Below are 16,614 nucleotides of genomic sequence, written 5' to 3'. Positions count from 1 at the left end.
TTAGGAGAGGGGAATGTGCAACAAGACCTGGGTGTCTTCGTACATCAGTCACTGAAGGTAAGCATGCAGGTACAGCAAGTGATAAAGAAGGCAAATGGTATACTGGCCTTAATTGAGAAAGGATTCACGTACAGGAGCAGGGATTTTTTGCTGCAATTATACAGGGCCTTGGTGAGGCCACACCTGGAATATTGTCTGCAGTTTTGGTCTCCTTATCTGAGGAAGGATGATCTAGCTATAGAGAGAGTGCAGAGGTTTACCAGACTGATTCCTGGGATGGCAGTATTGACGCATGAGGAGAAATTATTATTACTGAATCAGTTAGGATTGTATTTGCAAGAGTTCAGAAGATTGAGGGGGGAATCTCATAGAAACCTATAAAATTCTAACAGGACTGGACAGGGTTGATGCAGAAAGGATGTTCCCGATGGTGGGTGTGTCCAGAATCAGGGGTCACAGTCTGAGGATACGAGATAGACCATTTAAGACGGAGATATGGAGAAATTTCTCCACCCAGAGAGTGGGCAGCCTGTGGAATTCGTGACCACAGGAAATAGTTGAGTCCAAAACATTATATGGTTTCAAGAAGCAGTTGGATATAGCATTTAGGACGAAGGAGATCAAAGGATATGGGGGAAAGCAGGATTAGGCTATTGAGTTGGATGATCAGCCATGATCATAATGAATGGTGGAGCAGGCTTGAAGGGCCGAATAGCCTCCTTCTGCTCCTATTTTTTTCTTTTCCATGTTTATATCAAGTGCTTATCAAGTGGCACTTGCTTAGCAAAGAACCTGCTAAATGACACTCAGTTTGGGTTTTACTAGGGCCACTCAGCTGATGACCTCCTGGTTCAAACATGAATAAAAGAGGTAAACTCCAGAGATGAGGTGAGAGTGACTGCCCTCGACATCAAGGCAGTATTTTACTGAGCGTGGCATCCAGGAGCCTTAGAAAAATAGAGTCAACAGAAATCAGGGGAAATCTCCTCTGGTCCTACCTTGCACAAAAGAAAATAGTTGTAGTTGTTGGAGACCAATCATCTCAGTTCCAGAACAAGACTGCAGGAGTTCCTCGACTTAATGTCCTGGGCCCAACCACCTTCAGCTGTCTTTTTCTTCAATGATAAGATCAGAAATTGGGATGCTCGCTGATCATTGTGCAATATTCAACACCATCCACAACTCCTCAGATACTGAAACAGTTTTAGTCCAAATGCAGCAAGATATGGACAATATTCAGGCTTGGACTGACGAGTAGTAACATTTCTGCCACGCACAAGAGCCAGGCAATGACCATCTCCAATAGGTAAAATCTAACCACTGCCCCTTGACATTCAATGGGATTACCATCGCTGCATCCCCACCATCAATATCCTGGGGTTTACCATTGACCAGAAACTGAACTGGACGAGCTATATAAATACTATGGTTCGAAGAGCAGGTCGGAGGTCAAGAATCCTGCCATGAGTAACTCACCTCTCAAAGCTTGTCCACATCCACAAGACAAGTCAAGAGTGTGATGGAATACTTGCCACTTGCCTGGATGAATGCAGTTCCAACAACACTCAAGGAGTGTGATACATTCCAACAAAGTCAGCCTGCTTGATTGGCACACATCCACAATGGCTGCAGAGTGCACCATCTACAAGATACATTGCAGGAACTCACCAAGGCTTCTCATCCAGTGAACATCTAGAAATACAAGAGCTGCAGGCACATGGGAACACCACCAACTCGAAATTCCCCTCCAAGCCACTCACCATTTTGAGGCCGAAGGGCCTCATTTTATCCTGTAAAACTCTACGACTTGGAAATATATTTTGGTTCCTTCACTGATGCTGGGTCAAAAGCTTGGAACTTCCCTCCCCAACAGCTCTGTGGATGCATCTACACTACATAGACTGCAGCAGGTCAAGAGGGCTTCCTTCTCTTTTTTATTGAAAGTATTTTTATTGGTATTTCAAGTAACAATTATAGAATAAACAAGAAAAGAAAAACAAAAACTGGCTTTCACCCATAAAGTATCATACAATGATATAGGTTTGAAAGGCTAGCCCCGGGCTGTTACCATAGCCGTAACCGGGGCTCTACGCTGGATAGTATTTGCATTTATACCACCACCTTCTCAATTAAGAATGGGCAATAAATGTTGATCTAGCCCACATCCCATGAATGAAAAAAAAAACAGACACATGGAAACACCACCAGCTGCAAGTTCTTCTTCAAATCACAAATCATCCTGACTTGGAACAATATCGGCATTACTTCACCATCACTGAATCAAAATTCTGGAACACCCTTCCTAACAGCACTGGAGGTGTATCTACAGGGGTATTGTAGTGTTTCAAGAAGGCAGCTCACCACCACATTCTCAAACCAATTAGGGATGGGCAATAAATGTTGTTCTAGCTCCTTAGAATGAAAACAGAATTCCGCTGTTATATTATTCTGATCATTAGCTCAAGTGAAAAATTGTGAGGTGAAGCAGTAATCTATAATAAACACTGCGGTTTATAGTTTTTAAACCATTTATTAGATCTGAATAAAGTTACCAAGGAATCTTTATGGGTTGGATTGCCTGCTATCTCAAACAACCCATGAATTTTAATGTAACTCTAAATGTTTAGTATTGCATTTGACACATAACAGTTCATCATTTCAATTCCAAGGAGGTGGGAAGAGAGAGAAGATATAAAATAATAAGTGTTTTAAACAAATTAATGTTACGGAACATTTGGGCACGAAGCGACTCAAATTTTACAGTTTGATCATGTCCTATGTGCTTACACTATTTTTTTCAAATGAAGATACCAGCGTACTACTTGTGGGTAGGTATGTACCAACAAAAAGCCAAGTTCACATTGTACTGATATTTCCTCATTAACATATCAGAATGCTTCCTATGTTTGACTTTTCTTCCCGGGATCAAATTAATCTTAAATGCTAATTGAATTATTTACCTGCCTTAATGCATAAATTTCTGAACCAATAGATATATAAATTGACAAAATTTAATTTTGAAAGATTATTGGACAAGTTCGAGTGAGATTTAAGCTTTTCATTAAAATGCTGCTTTCAGAAAATAGTGGAGGGCAGATCACATCTGATCTGATTTTATGAATTTCTTGAAAGATGAAAATTGTTCTTACCTGACAGCTTCTTTCCTCTTCTTTGCAGACTTTGTGATCTTTATAATTTCCAAGTCCACAGATCCTGATGGAAATGAATTTATGCCGCCATGTGATTTCCATTGGTTTCTGCAAGACTTATAAGGCCATTGGGTCTCTTTCATCCGGTTTTCATCTGCCATTATATCATCCAAAATCTTTTCTTTTTTTGAACGAATATGAGGAGTGAGCAACTGAAAGGGTTCACACACGGTTGTCAATTGTAAGTTCTTCTTTCTCATAAGCTTTCCTCGAGACTTTCTGTGCAACATCTTAAAATCTGGTACTTTTGCATTAATCTGGGGTTTGAATTTCAGTTCTTTATCAGGGTCCCAACTTGTTGGTTTCTTCTTTTCCAAGGAAGTATTACGAAGCATACTTTTTGGAAGAGATGCACTACGTAATATCTCTTGAGCTCTCACTTTTATTCTAATTACTCTGTAGAGTTCTTCCTCTTTAATCTTGTCACTGATTGTATGATCATACAGATATCTGGGAACTGGTTTTGCTTTAAATTTATTTGGCTTCTTTACTGGAACATCTAGGTCCTTTATTTGCATTTTTCTGATTTCTTTCTTCTTCTCCTCTCTTTCAAGAAAACCAAATGGTTTTTGCATCGCCAGTAAAATTTCTTTGTTTCTCATCTTTACAAAGCTCCTTCTTTCTTCATTCCGTTCTATTATTTCCTCCAATAGCGGAATATAGGTATGGGCTGGTACAGGGTTAGCACGGAATTTTTTCTGGCATTCTGCTTCTTCCTCTAATTGTTTTCTTAGCATATGATTCTCTATTTCAATTTCAGACCTTGATCTGATCTTGCGCTTCTTTTTTTCAGCCTCTCTGAGAGTCATCAGGAAAGGGTGTGGTACTGTGATCTTTGGTGACCACTGCTTTTGCTCCTTCTTTATTGTTTTCATTTTTGGTAAACTTGATCTTCCAGGCTTCTGGGATTCTTCATTCGAAATATACTCCTGCGCAGAAAATCCATCCCACATTCCTCGAATTCGATCCCTTCCACAGGACATGATATTTTCTCCGTCTTTTTCCTGATCTTCACTGGACATTTCTGAAACACGCAAGTATGTAGCATTGTCCCCCTCAGTTGTCGTGTCAGATAGATGGCCATCATTTTGCTTATCTGAACTATAAAATGTTACAAAAGTAAGTTTGTATTAATTTAGAATATTATTAATTGTTCATTAAAACTAATTACACAATCCATTCTTCTAAAAGTACATCTAAAGCGTACTACATGGGGAAAGAGGTGATGCAGGAAAGTAATAAAATAATTTGGTTAATTGCTTTCAGTAACAGTGAGAAGGGCTGCAGGGCAAAGTTATTTTGGAACAGCATTCAAGAAGAGACCGAAGATCAGGAACACAGGAGATGTTGAAGTAATGGTAATATCACTAGACTAGTAATCCAGAGGACAGAGCTCAGATCGTGGAATTTAAATTCAATGAATACATTTTGAGGGCAGCATGGTGGCACAATGGTTAGCAATGCTGTCTCACAGCACCGAGGTCCCAGGTACGATCCCGGCTCTGGGTCACAGTCCGTGTGCAGTTTGCACATTCTCCCCGTGTTTGCGTGGGTTTCGCCCCCATAACCCAAAGATATGCAGGGTAGGTGGATTGGCCACACTAAATTGTCCCTTAATTGGAAAAAATGAATTGGGTACTCTAAATTTATTTTTTAAATTAATACATTTTGGAATTGAAAGCCAGTCTCTGTGATGGTAACCATGAAATCACCAGTGATTGTTGTGTCTGTGCGGAGTCTGCATGTTCTCCCAGTGTCTGCATGGATTTCCTCTGGGTGCTCCGGTTTCCTCTCACAAGTCCCGAAAGACATGCTTGTTCGGTGAATTGGACATTCTGAATTCTCCCTCAGAGACCTCGAACAGGCGCCGTAGTGTGGCAACTCGGGGATTTTCACAGTAACTTCATTGCAGTGTTAATGTAAGCCTACTTGTGACACTAATAAAAATTATTATTAAAAAAAATAATCTGCTGCCCTTATCTGGTCTGGCCTAAATGTGACTCCAGACCCACAGCAATGTAGTTGACTCTTAGACTGCTACCTGAAATGGCCAAGCAAGGTATTCACTTCAAGGGCAATTAAGGATGGGGAATAAATGTAGGTCCGGCCAATTACATTTCATGCAGGAACAATTTTTTTTAAAAGCCTCCAATGACAGACTGAAGGGAATGGAGGTGAGCAGTAATCCAGAACTGGGGTAATGGATATGTTGAACTAATGCAGTGAAGGATAATGATCACAGCAGAATGAGATACAAACATAAGTGGATAATGTAAAGCTCAGCTCATGGCAAAAGAGAGAAGAAATTGTTTCAACCACTACCTGGCTCTGCCCAATAGTGCAGTCTGGAAGGCTGGTGGAGTCAGTGCCAAAACACAACAGGGTTGGCTCAGTGTTGATGACATTAAGCTATAGAAAAAGCAATCCCAACTTTGGCAGAAGTCACAAATAATTACACTGGTGATTTCAACAAAGATTATACTGAGGGGCTCAAATAGGATTGCTGAATACATGGTTCAGTGACAATCACATTCAGGTAGCAATTGTTGAAAGGATAGGTTAATGCAAAGCTAGAAGGGTCAATAATGTTTTTTTAAAAAGAGAAAAGTGGTGCAAGTAATAAGAGGCAATCCAATAAATCGCCGGATTTTTAAGTGATGTCCATGAGCACCACATTTAGAATCAGATGTGGATAGAAGGGGAATACTAGTGGAGACAAAAAGTTCTGGGTTGGCCATGACCTCTAAGGTGACCGTGAATCATTGGGAAGTTTTTCTTAGAGAGATAAAGCAATATTGTTTGAACTGGTCAAATCAAATCAAGTGGTAGACAGCCAAACAGATCATATTCCACAAGTGCTCTAATCCCTGATCAAGGAACTTGGAGTGATAAGGACATTGAGGGACACTGTAGTTGTCAAGCAGATCAATGAGGCACTTGTGAGTACAGATGATGGACATAAGGAGGGAGAGGTGTGAATTTAAGATGTTGTCAATGAAAGTTCATAATTTTTCCAGTTGTGGAAATAATGATCCTGGAGTAGTTAACAGGGGAACTGTATGGTCAAAGAGATGAAGCAACGATCCAAGGTAGTCCTATCAAGAAGAAAGAAGAACCTAGCATCCGAGTAGGTTAGGAATTTAACAGGGATGTAATGGTAGATGGAGTAGAAGGTTGAGAGGATACTGGAAAAGGTGTATGATTGGGTAAGCAACCAGAAGTAAACTGCGTGGAGAAAATAATATGAATCTTTTTGGGAGACAAAAATCAAACATTTACTTCTGTCAAATACTGCTATTTGGTTGAAAATGAATTGAAAGTAAAATTTTGAGTGCCATCTATATAATTACTCCGCTTAGACCTAGCAGCCAATGATGCTTTTGCCATGAGCTACCATATTGTGTACACTGGTACCTAGTTCAACTAGTTACATTTTGATAGTGTACATCATGTTTAGAATTGACCACCATAAAAAGAACCATATTGCCCTTGTATTTTTCTGTACAGTGTCAGGCAGCTCGGATCAATCCTACTTGCCTTTGAATGTATTATATTTAGTTCTCAATGTAGCCTACCTGCAATGCACTGAAGATTCACAGGGATCCTCTGATCCCGCTATCGTGTCTCTGACACAAAGTTTATTTTCATACATTTTTTCTAGCACTGCCATAGTATGTGCATGTGCATCTTTTAGTTCCCCAATTTTCTTATAGTAGTCTTCATTGGACACACCACATAAACTGCTGGGGATTAATGAATCCATTTCATCCATATAATTAATTTGCTTAAGCTGCCTGGTTTCACTGGTATCAGGATCAGAATCATTTTCACTCTAAATACAGAGAAATTCTATTATTCACATGTACACTTATCATTTCACGAAAATACTAAGGTACCATTAATATATGATTGGTAATTAAGTTGATAAAACAAATCAAGTTTGTTACAGCATAGGAGGCCGCTCAGCCCATTATGTCTGCATAAATGGCAAAAACTGGAACAAAGGAAACAAAACTGGGTTAATATAGCTCAAAAGGCAATACAAAACAAGATACAAATGCAAATGAATCACTAACATATCGCTTAAAATTGTGGTAAATATAAGTTCTGTAAAAAACATCAGAATAATTCTCTGATATTAGGCACAAATTAGTTAGGAATTTTTAAAATTCATGGGATGTTGGCATCTCTGGCATGCACAGCATTTATTGCTCACTCCTAAGTACCCTTGAGAAGGGGTGGTGAAAGCCTTTTTAAACCACTGAAGTCCTGTGATGAACATATTCTCCAAGTAGTGTAGAGTCTTGGAGGGGATGTGTTCCCATGCATTTGATACTCTTATCCTCCTAGCTGATGGAGGTCATTGGGTTTAGAGATGAAATCAAAGAAGTGGTGGCTATTTTCTGCAATGCATCTTGTATATAATACACTGCTGAAATCTGAAATGGTGGGCCAGTGTGTGAATGTGGGGGGGGGGGGGGGGGGGAGCAGGGTATCAAACAAGAAGGCTGCATTGTCCTGAGTTGTGTTAATTTCTTGAGTAATGTTGGAGCTGCACTCATCCAGGCAAGTGAAGTTTATCCACTGGGCTAAATCGCTGGCTTTGAAAGCAGGGGGGCTTGGGGAAAAGAGGGAGGTCAAGTTCACGTTGGGGGCTCCAGAGATTGGAACTCCATTGGCTGGTTTAGCACACTAGGCTAAATCGCTGGCTTTTAAAGCAGACCAAGGCAGGCCAGCAGCACGGTTCAATTCCCGTACCAGCCTCCCCGAACAGGCGCCGGAATGTGGCGACTAGGGGCTTTTCACAGTAACTTCATTTGAAGCCTACTTGTGACAATAAGCGATTTTCATTTCATTTCCTCCAAACTCCTAACTTGTGCCCTGCAGACAGAGTAAAGTCTTTGGGGAAATCAGGTGAATCACTCACCACAACAAAATAGCCCCTGAGCCCTCTGGTAGCCATAATATATATGTAGCTGACCTAGTTAAGTTTCTAGTTAATGTTGACTCCGTGGATAGTAATTGTGAGGGTTCAGCAATGGTAATACCTTTGAATGTCATGGGGACAGTCTTTGCCTGGCACTTGTGTGAAATTATGTTACCTGCCACTTGTTGGCCCAAACCTGAATGTTATCCAAGTCTTGTTATACTTAGGCACAGATTAGTTCATTCCCTGAGAAATTGCGAATGGAACTCAGCAATATGCTATCATGGGGCTAAATCCCCTCTCCTGAACTTATGATACAGAGAGAGAATGTTCTAGATGAAGCAATCGAATGTAGTTAGGCCTAATCCCGTGGCCTGAGGAACTCCTGCAGCAATGTCCTGGGTCTGAGATGATTGGCCTCCAACAACCACAACCAGATTCCTTTGTGTGGGCCAGGGAGAGTTTCCTGCTTGATTCTCATTGACTTCAATTTTACTTAGTTCTTAATGCAACTCTTCAATAAATGCTATCCTGATCTCATCTTGGTTCTGGAATTCAGCCTATTTGTCCATCTTTGGATCAAAGATGTAATAACATTTGAAGCCAAGTGGTCCTGCCAAAACCAGAACAGAGTATCAGTGGACAGGTTATTGGTAGTAAGTGGCACCTGATAGCACTGTCAACAATACCATCCATCATGTTGCTGAAGATTAATGGGATAGTAATTGTTTACATTAGATTGTCCTGCTGTTCATGCACAGGACAAATCTAGGCAAATTTTCACTTTGTCAGGAAGATGCTGGTGTTGTAGTATATTAGAACAGCTTGGTAAGAGGTGTGGCTACATTCAGAGCACGGGTCTTTAGGACTACTGCCAGGATGTTGTTGGGGCCCATAGCCTTGCCTTTGCTGTATCCTGTGTGTTCAGCCATTTCTTGATCTCACAGGAAGTGAGTTGGATAGGTTGAAGACAGTGATAGTGGGGACCTCAGGAGGCTGAGATGGATCATCCACTCAGCATTTTTGACTGAAGATTGTTGGAGAAGCTTCAGTGTTCTCTTTTGTATGCAATATAAGAGCCCTGCCTGTTGATTCCCTTATTTCTCATTTCTTTATTTTGTCATTATCATTTTTGATCCATGGATGTTTAATGGGCGCAGAGGAAGTGAAGGACTCGAAAGTTACAGTACACTGTGCTAGCTTTGAACAGTAGAACTCAGACATTTTGGCACCAAGGGATCGGAAGGATGTGGTTCAAATGGTTGACTGGTGGTCAATGAATTGGCGAAAAGGTTGTATACTACACAGCATCAAGCACTGATTGGGTGCTACCCAAGTGGGATGATTTTCAGAGAACTAAGGAAAGCACAGTCGGGACCTGGACACTCAGAGGAAGAAGCTGCTCACTCTCTCTTTCTTGTTTTCTCCAGAAAAGCTACATAGCTGCTGTCTTTCTGAAACTGAAGAGATCCAAATTAATCTACAATGAAAATCATTACAGATGGAAGGCAGAAACTTTAAACTGAAAGCCTAGGTTGAAAGAAAGTGTGCTAGGTGTAATGAAGGACGGGTAGCACCGTGCTTCACAGCTCCAGAGTCCCAGGTTTGATTCCCAGCTTGGGTCACTGTCTGTGCGGAGAATGCACATTCTCCCCATGTCTGCGTGGATTTCCTCCGGGTGCTTCTGGTTTCCTCCCACTAGTCCCGAAAGACGTTCTGTTAAGTGAATTGGATATTCTGAATTCTCCCTCTGTGTACCCGAACAGAATGTGGTGACTAGGGGCTTTTCACAGTAACTTCATTGCAGTGTTAATGTAAGCCTACTTGTGACAATAAAAGATTATTAACTATTATTAGAAGATAACCATTTGAAACAAAGACTCTTATCCTTTTTACTTATTTTTACACCCCACTTTTCCCCCCTGTGTTTGTTTGTCTGTTGTGTGTGTATATATGTGATTAACCATTACGGATACAACACATGTGATTACTACAACTAAACTCAAAATAGGAATCAAAATCCCAAACGACCCAACTTCTAGGCTTTAAAATAATTTTCTGTGGATTGCCACCTTGTCGTGGTGGAGAGGTTCAAGTGTTCCATTGATCCCGAGAGCGATGACGTTGGGAATCTTAAAATTAGCGCTAACTTGCAAGAGACCTGAAGAGCAGGCGGAGGGTAGCTGAGAGAAGATGGCGGTGGTTACACCTTCTTTTGAAGAGGAAAACCCGAGAAGCAGCCCAGGAGACAAAGAATTAGATTCGCCATCAAGAACAAACTCAGGGCAGCACGATGGCTCAGTGGTTAGCACTGCAGTCTCATGGCGCCGAGGTCCCAGGTTCGATCCCGGCTCCGGGTCACTGTCCGTGTGGAGTTTGCACATTCTCCCCGTGTTTACGTGGGTTTCGCCCCCACAACACAAAGATGTGCAAGGTAGGTGGATTGAACATGCTATAAATTGCCCCTTAATTGGAAAAAATGAATTGGGTACTTTCAATTTAAAATAATGAACAAACTCGTCAACCGGCTCTCGGAGCTCCCTATCGGCATCAACGAATGCCTCATGATTCTGTGTCTACAACATTCCGAAAAAATAGCAGGCAACTGTCACAAGTACCAACACCCCAATCCTTGATACCAACGATGAGTCCATAAAAGGCTTCTAATCCACCCTGGACATCATACTCTCCAACATTCTGAAGGAATATCCAGCAAGTATGACATCCAGGGCTTCTTCAGTGCCACCAAGGCAAGATATAGACCCAACACCCTCGGCCTCAAACCGGTATGGAGGAAAGTTGGACCCTTTTGAGAGACAACGAAAACATCAGCTTTCGATGGAGAGAACACTTCAAAGAACTCCTAAATTGTGATACAATCAGAGATTTAAAAAAATAAATTTAGAGTCCCCAATTAATTTCTTCCAATTAAGGGGCAATTTTTAGTGTAGCCAATCCACCTACTCTGCACATCTTTGGGTTGTGGGGCGAAACCCATGCAAACACGGGGAGAATGTGCAAATTCCACACGGACAATGACCCAGAGCCGAGATCGAGCATGGGACCTTGGCGCCGTGAGACAGCAGTGCTAACCACTGCACCACTGTGCTGCCCCAATACAATCATAGATGAGTATGTGTTTGAGGAAATACCACAACTCCCACTCAGAGATCACTTTGGACTCCCACCAACTGTGGATGAAGTCGAAGCTGCCATTAAACACATGAAGAATTGCAAGACCCAGACTCTCCCTCTATCAAGATCAACAGTGAACCCTCCCAATTGTGAAACATTTCCCCTATCTGGAAGCCACCTTATCCAAGGCTAACATCGATGCGGAGATCCAATATCATATTCAATCTGCAAGCACCGCCTTTGGATGCCTAAGGACGAGAGTCTTCAAGGGCCATGACATTCATGCTGATACAAGATCCTCATGTACAAGGCAGTCATCCTTCCAACTCTTGTCTACAGCTCAGAAGCTTGGACTATGTACAGACACCAATTCAAAGACCTGGAGAGGGATCATCAATAATATCCGAGATGGATTTTCTGCATCAGCTGAGAGGACGGGCACAGGAATATCAGCACCCTTGAATGAGTCAAGAGCACCAACATCAACACCATGATCACCCAAAACCAACCTGGCTGGGCTGGCCACATTCTTAGGATGCCTCAATCCCAGCTGCCATGGCAACTCTTCTTCACCCCAAGGAAGGCTCCCAAACAAGAGGAGGACAGAGAATGTACTTCAAAACACCCGGAAAGCTTACATCAAGAAATGAAGCATAGATGTTAATACCTTGGAGACACTTGGCTTAAAAGAGACTTATTGGAGGAACCTCCTGATTGAAGGGACACTATTCATGTAGGACACCAGACGACAAGAGGAAGACCGGAAAAGGATTTTTGAGAAAAGAATACCACTGATCGAGAGTCCAAGGACCGATCCCACCTTCCGGAAACACCTGCCAAGTGTGTGGTCGAAGATGCGGCTCTAGGAAGCACAAGGCGAGTCCTGCTGAGGTGGAGGTTGGCAACTCTGCCCAGTGCCTAGGTTGGCTAGAACATAGAACATTACAGCGCAGGTCAGGCCCTTCAGCCCTCGATGTTGCGCCGACCTGTGAAACCCCTCTAAAGCCCATCTACACTACACTATTCCCTTATCGTCCATATGTCTATCAAATGACCATTTGAATGCGTTTAGTGTTGGCAAGTCCACTACTGTTGCAGGCAGGGCATTCCACGCCCTTACTACTCTCTCTGAGTAAAGAACCTACCTCTGACATCTGTCCTATATCTATCGCCCCTCAATTTAAAGGTATGTCCCCTTGTGCTAGACATCTCCATCCGAGGAAAAAGGCTCTCACTGTCCACCCTATCTAATCCTCTGATCATCTTGTATGCCTCAATTAAGTCACCTCTTAATCTTCTTCTCTCTAACGAAAACAGCCTTAAGTCCCTCAGCCTTTCCTCATAAGATCTTCCCTCCATACCAGGCAACATCCTGGTAAATCCCCTCTGCACCCTTTCCAATGCTTCCACATCCTTCCTATAATGCGGCGACCAGAACTGCACGCAATACTCCAAATGCGGCCACACCAGAGTTTTGTACAACTGCAACATGACCTCATGACTCCGAAAATCAATTCCTCTACCAATAAAAGCTAACACACCGTACACCTTCTTAACAACCCTCTCAACCTGGGTGGCAACTTTCAGGGATCTATGTACATGGACACCGAGATCTCTCTGCTCATCCACACTACCAAGAATCTTACCATTAGCCCAGTACTCTGTCTTCCTGTTATTCCTTCCAAGGCTAGGTGACTTAATGAAGTTTCTCCTTAATGGAGAAGGTTAAAAACACCGTGAGGCGATCAATTGAATGGTACTACCAGAGATGGCGGCCGTTTATCGTCTACTTCAAGGAGTTGGTCACTGTTAGCTGCTGGGGGTATTTGTTCCAATCGCCTGGGAGTTGGGAGCAGTTGCTGTTCTATTTTCCTTTTTTTTTGTTGATTGGTGGGGGTTATGTGATTTGGTTTGTTGTTTCCACGCATTATTTTACTGTTGTTGTTTCGATTTTACAAACTGTAAAAGGTTAATAAAATTTTTTTATTTTTTTTTAAAGATGCTGCTGTAGGATTGCGGTCATCAGCCCATGCACGGACCCACAGAATCCAGGACCAGTAGCACACAGTTTCTTCGGTGGACAATCATACGCGTTGGCGGGTGATCGCCGAAGAAGATATACATTACTTTTTAAAGTCAATGCTTGTGCCGACACATTACTCAACATTCTTGACCAGTGTGTAGAATTAAAATAAAATATAGTTTGCAGTTTATTACCAAGAAATACCACATTCAATAAACACATCGTCGTGAAAATTACTAGCTGTCATTACGGATACAACTCACGTTTGATAACTGCGACTAGAATCGGAATCCTGGACGACCCAACTATCAGGATTTGAAATACATACCGGAGATGGAGTACTAACTTCCTTTGAAAGAAATTAAGTCGATTGAAACAATCCATTTTTGTTGACAGGACAATCGATCCAACCATTCACATTAAGATTTTTCCAGGCAAACCCTGCCGTCCGAATGATGCTTTAAAACAATTACACTTACCTGAACAATTTTCATTTTAAGAATAACTGGATTTCTAACGCTCCCGCGAGTCCTGACATTTGGCCCTTCTGAAGACAGCTCGAGCTGCAGGCATCAGTTACCATTGACAACGCGCCCCGCCCTGTGCCATTGACAAGTCACAGACAGGTGCTTTGTACTCGCCCCTCCCCGTCTGCACCTGCGCCATTCCCCGGTCACAGACAGGTGCTTTGAACTGGCCCCGCCTCCATCGACCACGCCCCTCCCCGTCTGCACCTGCGCCATTCCCCGGTCACAGACAGGTGCTTTGAACTGGCCCCGCCTCTTGCCTTCTGCCCCTCCCCATCGACGCCGCTCCTCCGCCCCCTCACCTCCTCGGCGTCAGGTAGCTTCTGGCTCATTCGGAGAGGCTGGCCCTCTTCTCTCTCGTACAGAGTGGTGGGTATTCTGGTTTTGGGGTCCACGGGGGCTTTGATGCAGGAGGTGATGAGAACCGAGTTTCGATGCGGATTCGGCATCGCGACTTGGCCGTTCAACCGCCAGCTGCGAGTAACGGCTGCAGTGGGAGGAGGGGGATTAACAGTACGGACAGCTCGCAGGGCCAAAAGCGCGCGGCTGTTCCAATCCTCTCTGTCATATATTCATCTGCAGAAAAGGACAGAAAGACGTTGGCTCCACAATGTTTGATCGTCAGGGTTCACATTCGTCACTATAAAATTGACAGCAACCATCGGCATCTGGAGATGAGAACAGAAATTAGAAGTTGCTCTCCGAAATAGGGCGGCAGAGGACTTAGAATTACTCCCTCACAGCGGCAAGGCTGCAGGTTTGATTCCGACCTTGGGTCACTGTGCAGAATCTGTACATTCTCCCGTGTCTGCGTGGGTTTCGTCTGGGTGCTGTGGTTTCCGCCCACAGCCCAAAATTGTGCAGGTTAGGTGGAATGGCTATGTTGAATTGCCCTTTGGGTGCAACGGTTAGGTGTCACAAGTAGGCTGACATTAACGCTGCGATGAAGTTACTGTGAAAAGCCCCTAGCTGCCACACTCCGGCACCTTTTCGGGTACACGGAGAGAGAATTCGGAATGACCAATTCACCTAACAATCACGTCTTTCAGGATTTGTGGGAGGAAACCGGAGCACTCGGAGGAAATTCATGCAGCCACGGGGAGAACGTGCAGACTCCTCACAGACAGCGACCCAAGCCAAGAATCAAACCCTGGTCCCTGGTGCTGTGTTACTGTGCCATGTGCGGAGTGGGTCTCGGTAAGGTGCTCTTTCGGAGGGTCGGTGCAAACTCGATAGGCCAAATGGCCTCCTTCTGCACTATAGGGATTCTATGAATACCCTGCCCGTCTATACTGTTGCCAATCTTCACACATCAGTGCAGAATCGCTCCTTGTGATATATTTCAATGGCCTAGACTACTTTCTGCAGAACAAAATTTCAAATTTGAAGATCACATAAAACTTTTAAATACGCTGAACTGTAAGACTTCAAGTGATAGAATGGATGGACATGTGACAGATGAAATTTAATGCACTGAAGTGTGGTGATACATTTTGGTAGGAAGAAGTTGAGGTTTCTAAAATGTTTTAAAGGGGATGATTTTAAAGGGGGAACAGAGACAGCTGGGAATATATATGCACAAACTGACGAAGATGCCAGGCCAGTTTGAGAAAATAGTGAAAAAGGTACATAGGATCCTGGATTTTGAGGCATTGGGCACAAAGCAAAGAAGTATGCACCAGTTTATAAAATTCTGGTTCAGCCTGTATTGAAGGATTGTGTCTAATTCTGGACGTCAGTCTTTCGGACTCATGTGAAGGCTGCAGAAGAGATTTAAGAAAATGGTTACATGAATGAGGAATTTCAGTTACGTAGCTAGATTGGAGAAGTTGTCCTAGAGAAGAGATAAGTCAGAGGAGATTTAATAGAAATGTTCAAAATCATAAGGGGGAAAACTGTTCCCTTTGGCTAAGAATCAAAAAACAGAGGGCACCAGTTTAAGATGGTTGGCAAAAGAACCAATAGTGATATGAGAAAAAAGGGTAGGTGGGATATTTTGTGGGTGGGAGGGAGGGGGGGGGGGTCATTAGGCTAGACTATAGTTCAGTAACAACAGCAGTGCTGGTTTGATTTACACTCCAGCTGATGCAGACTTGCGACCTGCCCCTGAGAGCAAAGGACAATGGTGCATGTATATATTTTTTTGTTCATGGGACATGGACATTGCAGGCTGTGCCAGCATTTATTGCCCATCCCCAATTGCCCTTGAGGGGCAGTTAAGAGTCAACCACATTACTGTGGGTCTGGAGTCACATGTAGGCCAGACCAGGTATGGGTGGTAGATTTCCTTCCCTAAATACATTAATGAACCAGATGGGGTTTTCCCAATAATCAATAATGGTTCCAAGGTCATCATTTGACTTTTTTTAATTCCAGATTTTTTTTTAAAATTCAAATTTCACCATCTGCAATGGGGGATTTGAACCTGAGTCCCCAGAGCATTACTCTGGATTTCTGGTTTACTAGTCCAGTTACAATACCACTACGTCACCGCCTCCCCACTGATCAAAAAGTGCCAAGAAAATTACACAGGATGAAGCATCAGCAGACAATGAGTCAAGGACCTGCAGAGGATACATGACATGAGTTAGGATAGAGAACACACTACCAAGAGTGTGGTGGGTGCAGATATAATTGGGGCTTTCAAAGGGGGATGGGATAAGCACCTGAAGAGAAAACCAATCTGTCCCACTGGGAAGGGCAGGGAATGGGATTACTGAGTTGCTCTTGCTGAGAGCTGGGCTGTCCCTCAATGGACTGAATGGCCTCTTGATGTGCTTACCATTGTTATTT

At 43.0% G+C, this 16,614-nt stretch overlaps 1 protein-coding gene across 3 annotated transcripts in view; it reads right to left on the bottom strand.

Annotated features, from left to right (window-relative positions):
- Positions 1-14,830, bottom strand: part of fam161a (FAM161 centrosomal protein A) — a 58,468-nt gene extending 43,638 nt beyond the window's left edge. Inside the window, exons 1-3 of one of the 3 annotated variants that reach the window (XM_038808872.1) lie at positions 14,124-14,830; positions 6,785-7,041; positions 3,150-4,310 (exon numbers count right to left, since the gene is read on the bottom strand). In XM_038808872.1, the coding sequence (XP_038664800.1) occupies positions 3,150-4,310; positions 6,785-7,041; positions 14,124-14,270 (1,565 nt within the window). In that variant the 5' untranslated portion in view covers positions 14,271-14,830. Of the gene's footprint in view, positions 1-3,149; positions 4,311-6,784; positions 7,042-13,773; positions 13,978-14,123 lie in introns of those variants that run through there. The other 2 variants (XM_038808856.1, XM_038808863.1) reach the window with 2 other exon arrangements.
- Between the last annotated feature and the right edge of the window lie 1,784 nt (positions 14,831-16,614).

The sequence above is a fragment of the Scyliorhinus canicula genome, chromosome 1, assembly GCF_902713615.1.
Source record: "Scyliorhinus canicula chromosome 1, sScyCan1.1, whole genome shotgun sequence".
In the NCBI taxonomy this organism is placed as follows: Eukaryota; Metazoa; Chordata; class Chondrichthyes; order Carcharhiniformes; family Scyliorhinidae; genus Scyliorhinus; species Scyliorhinus canicula.
This window is presented reverse-complemented; position numbering and strand designations above follow the sequence as displayed.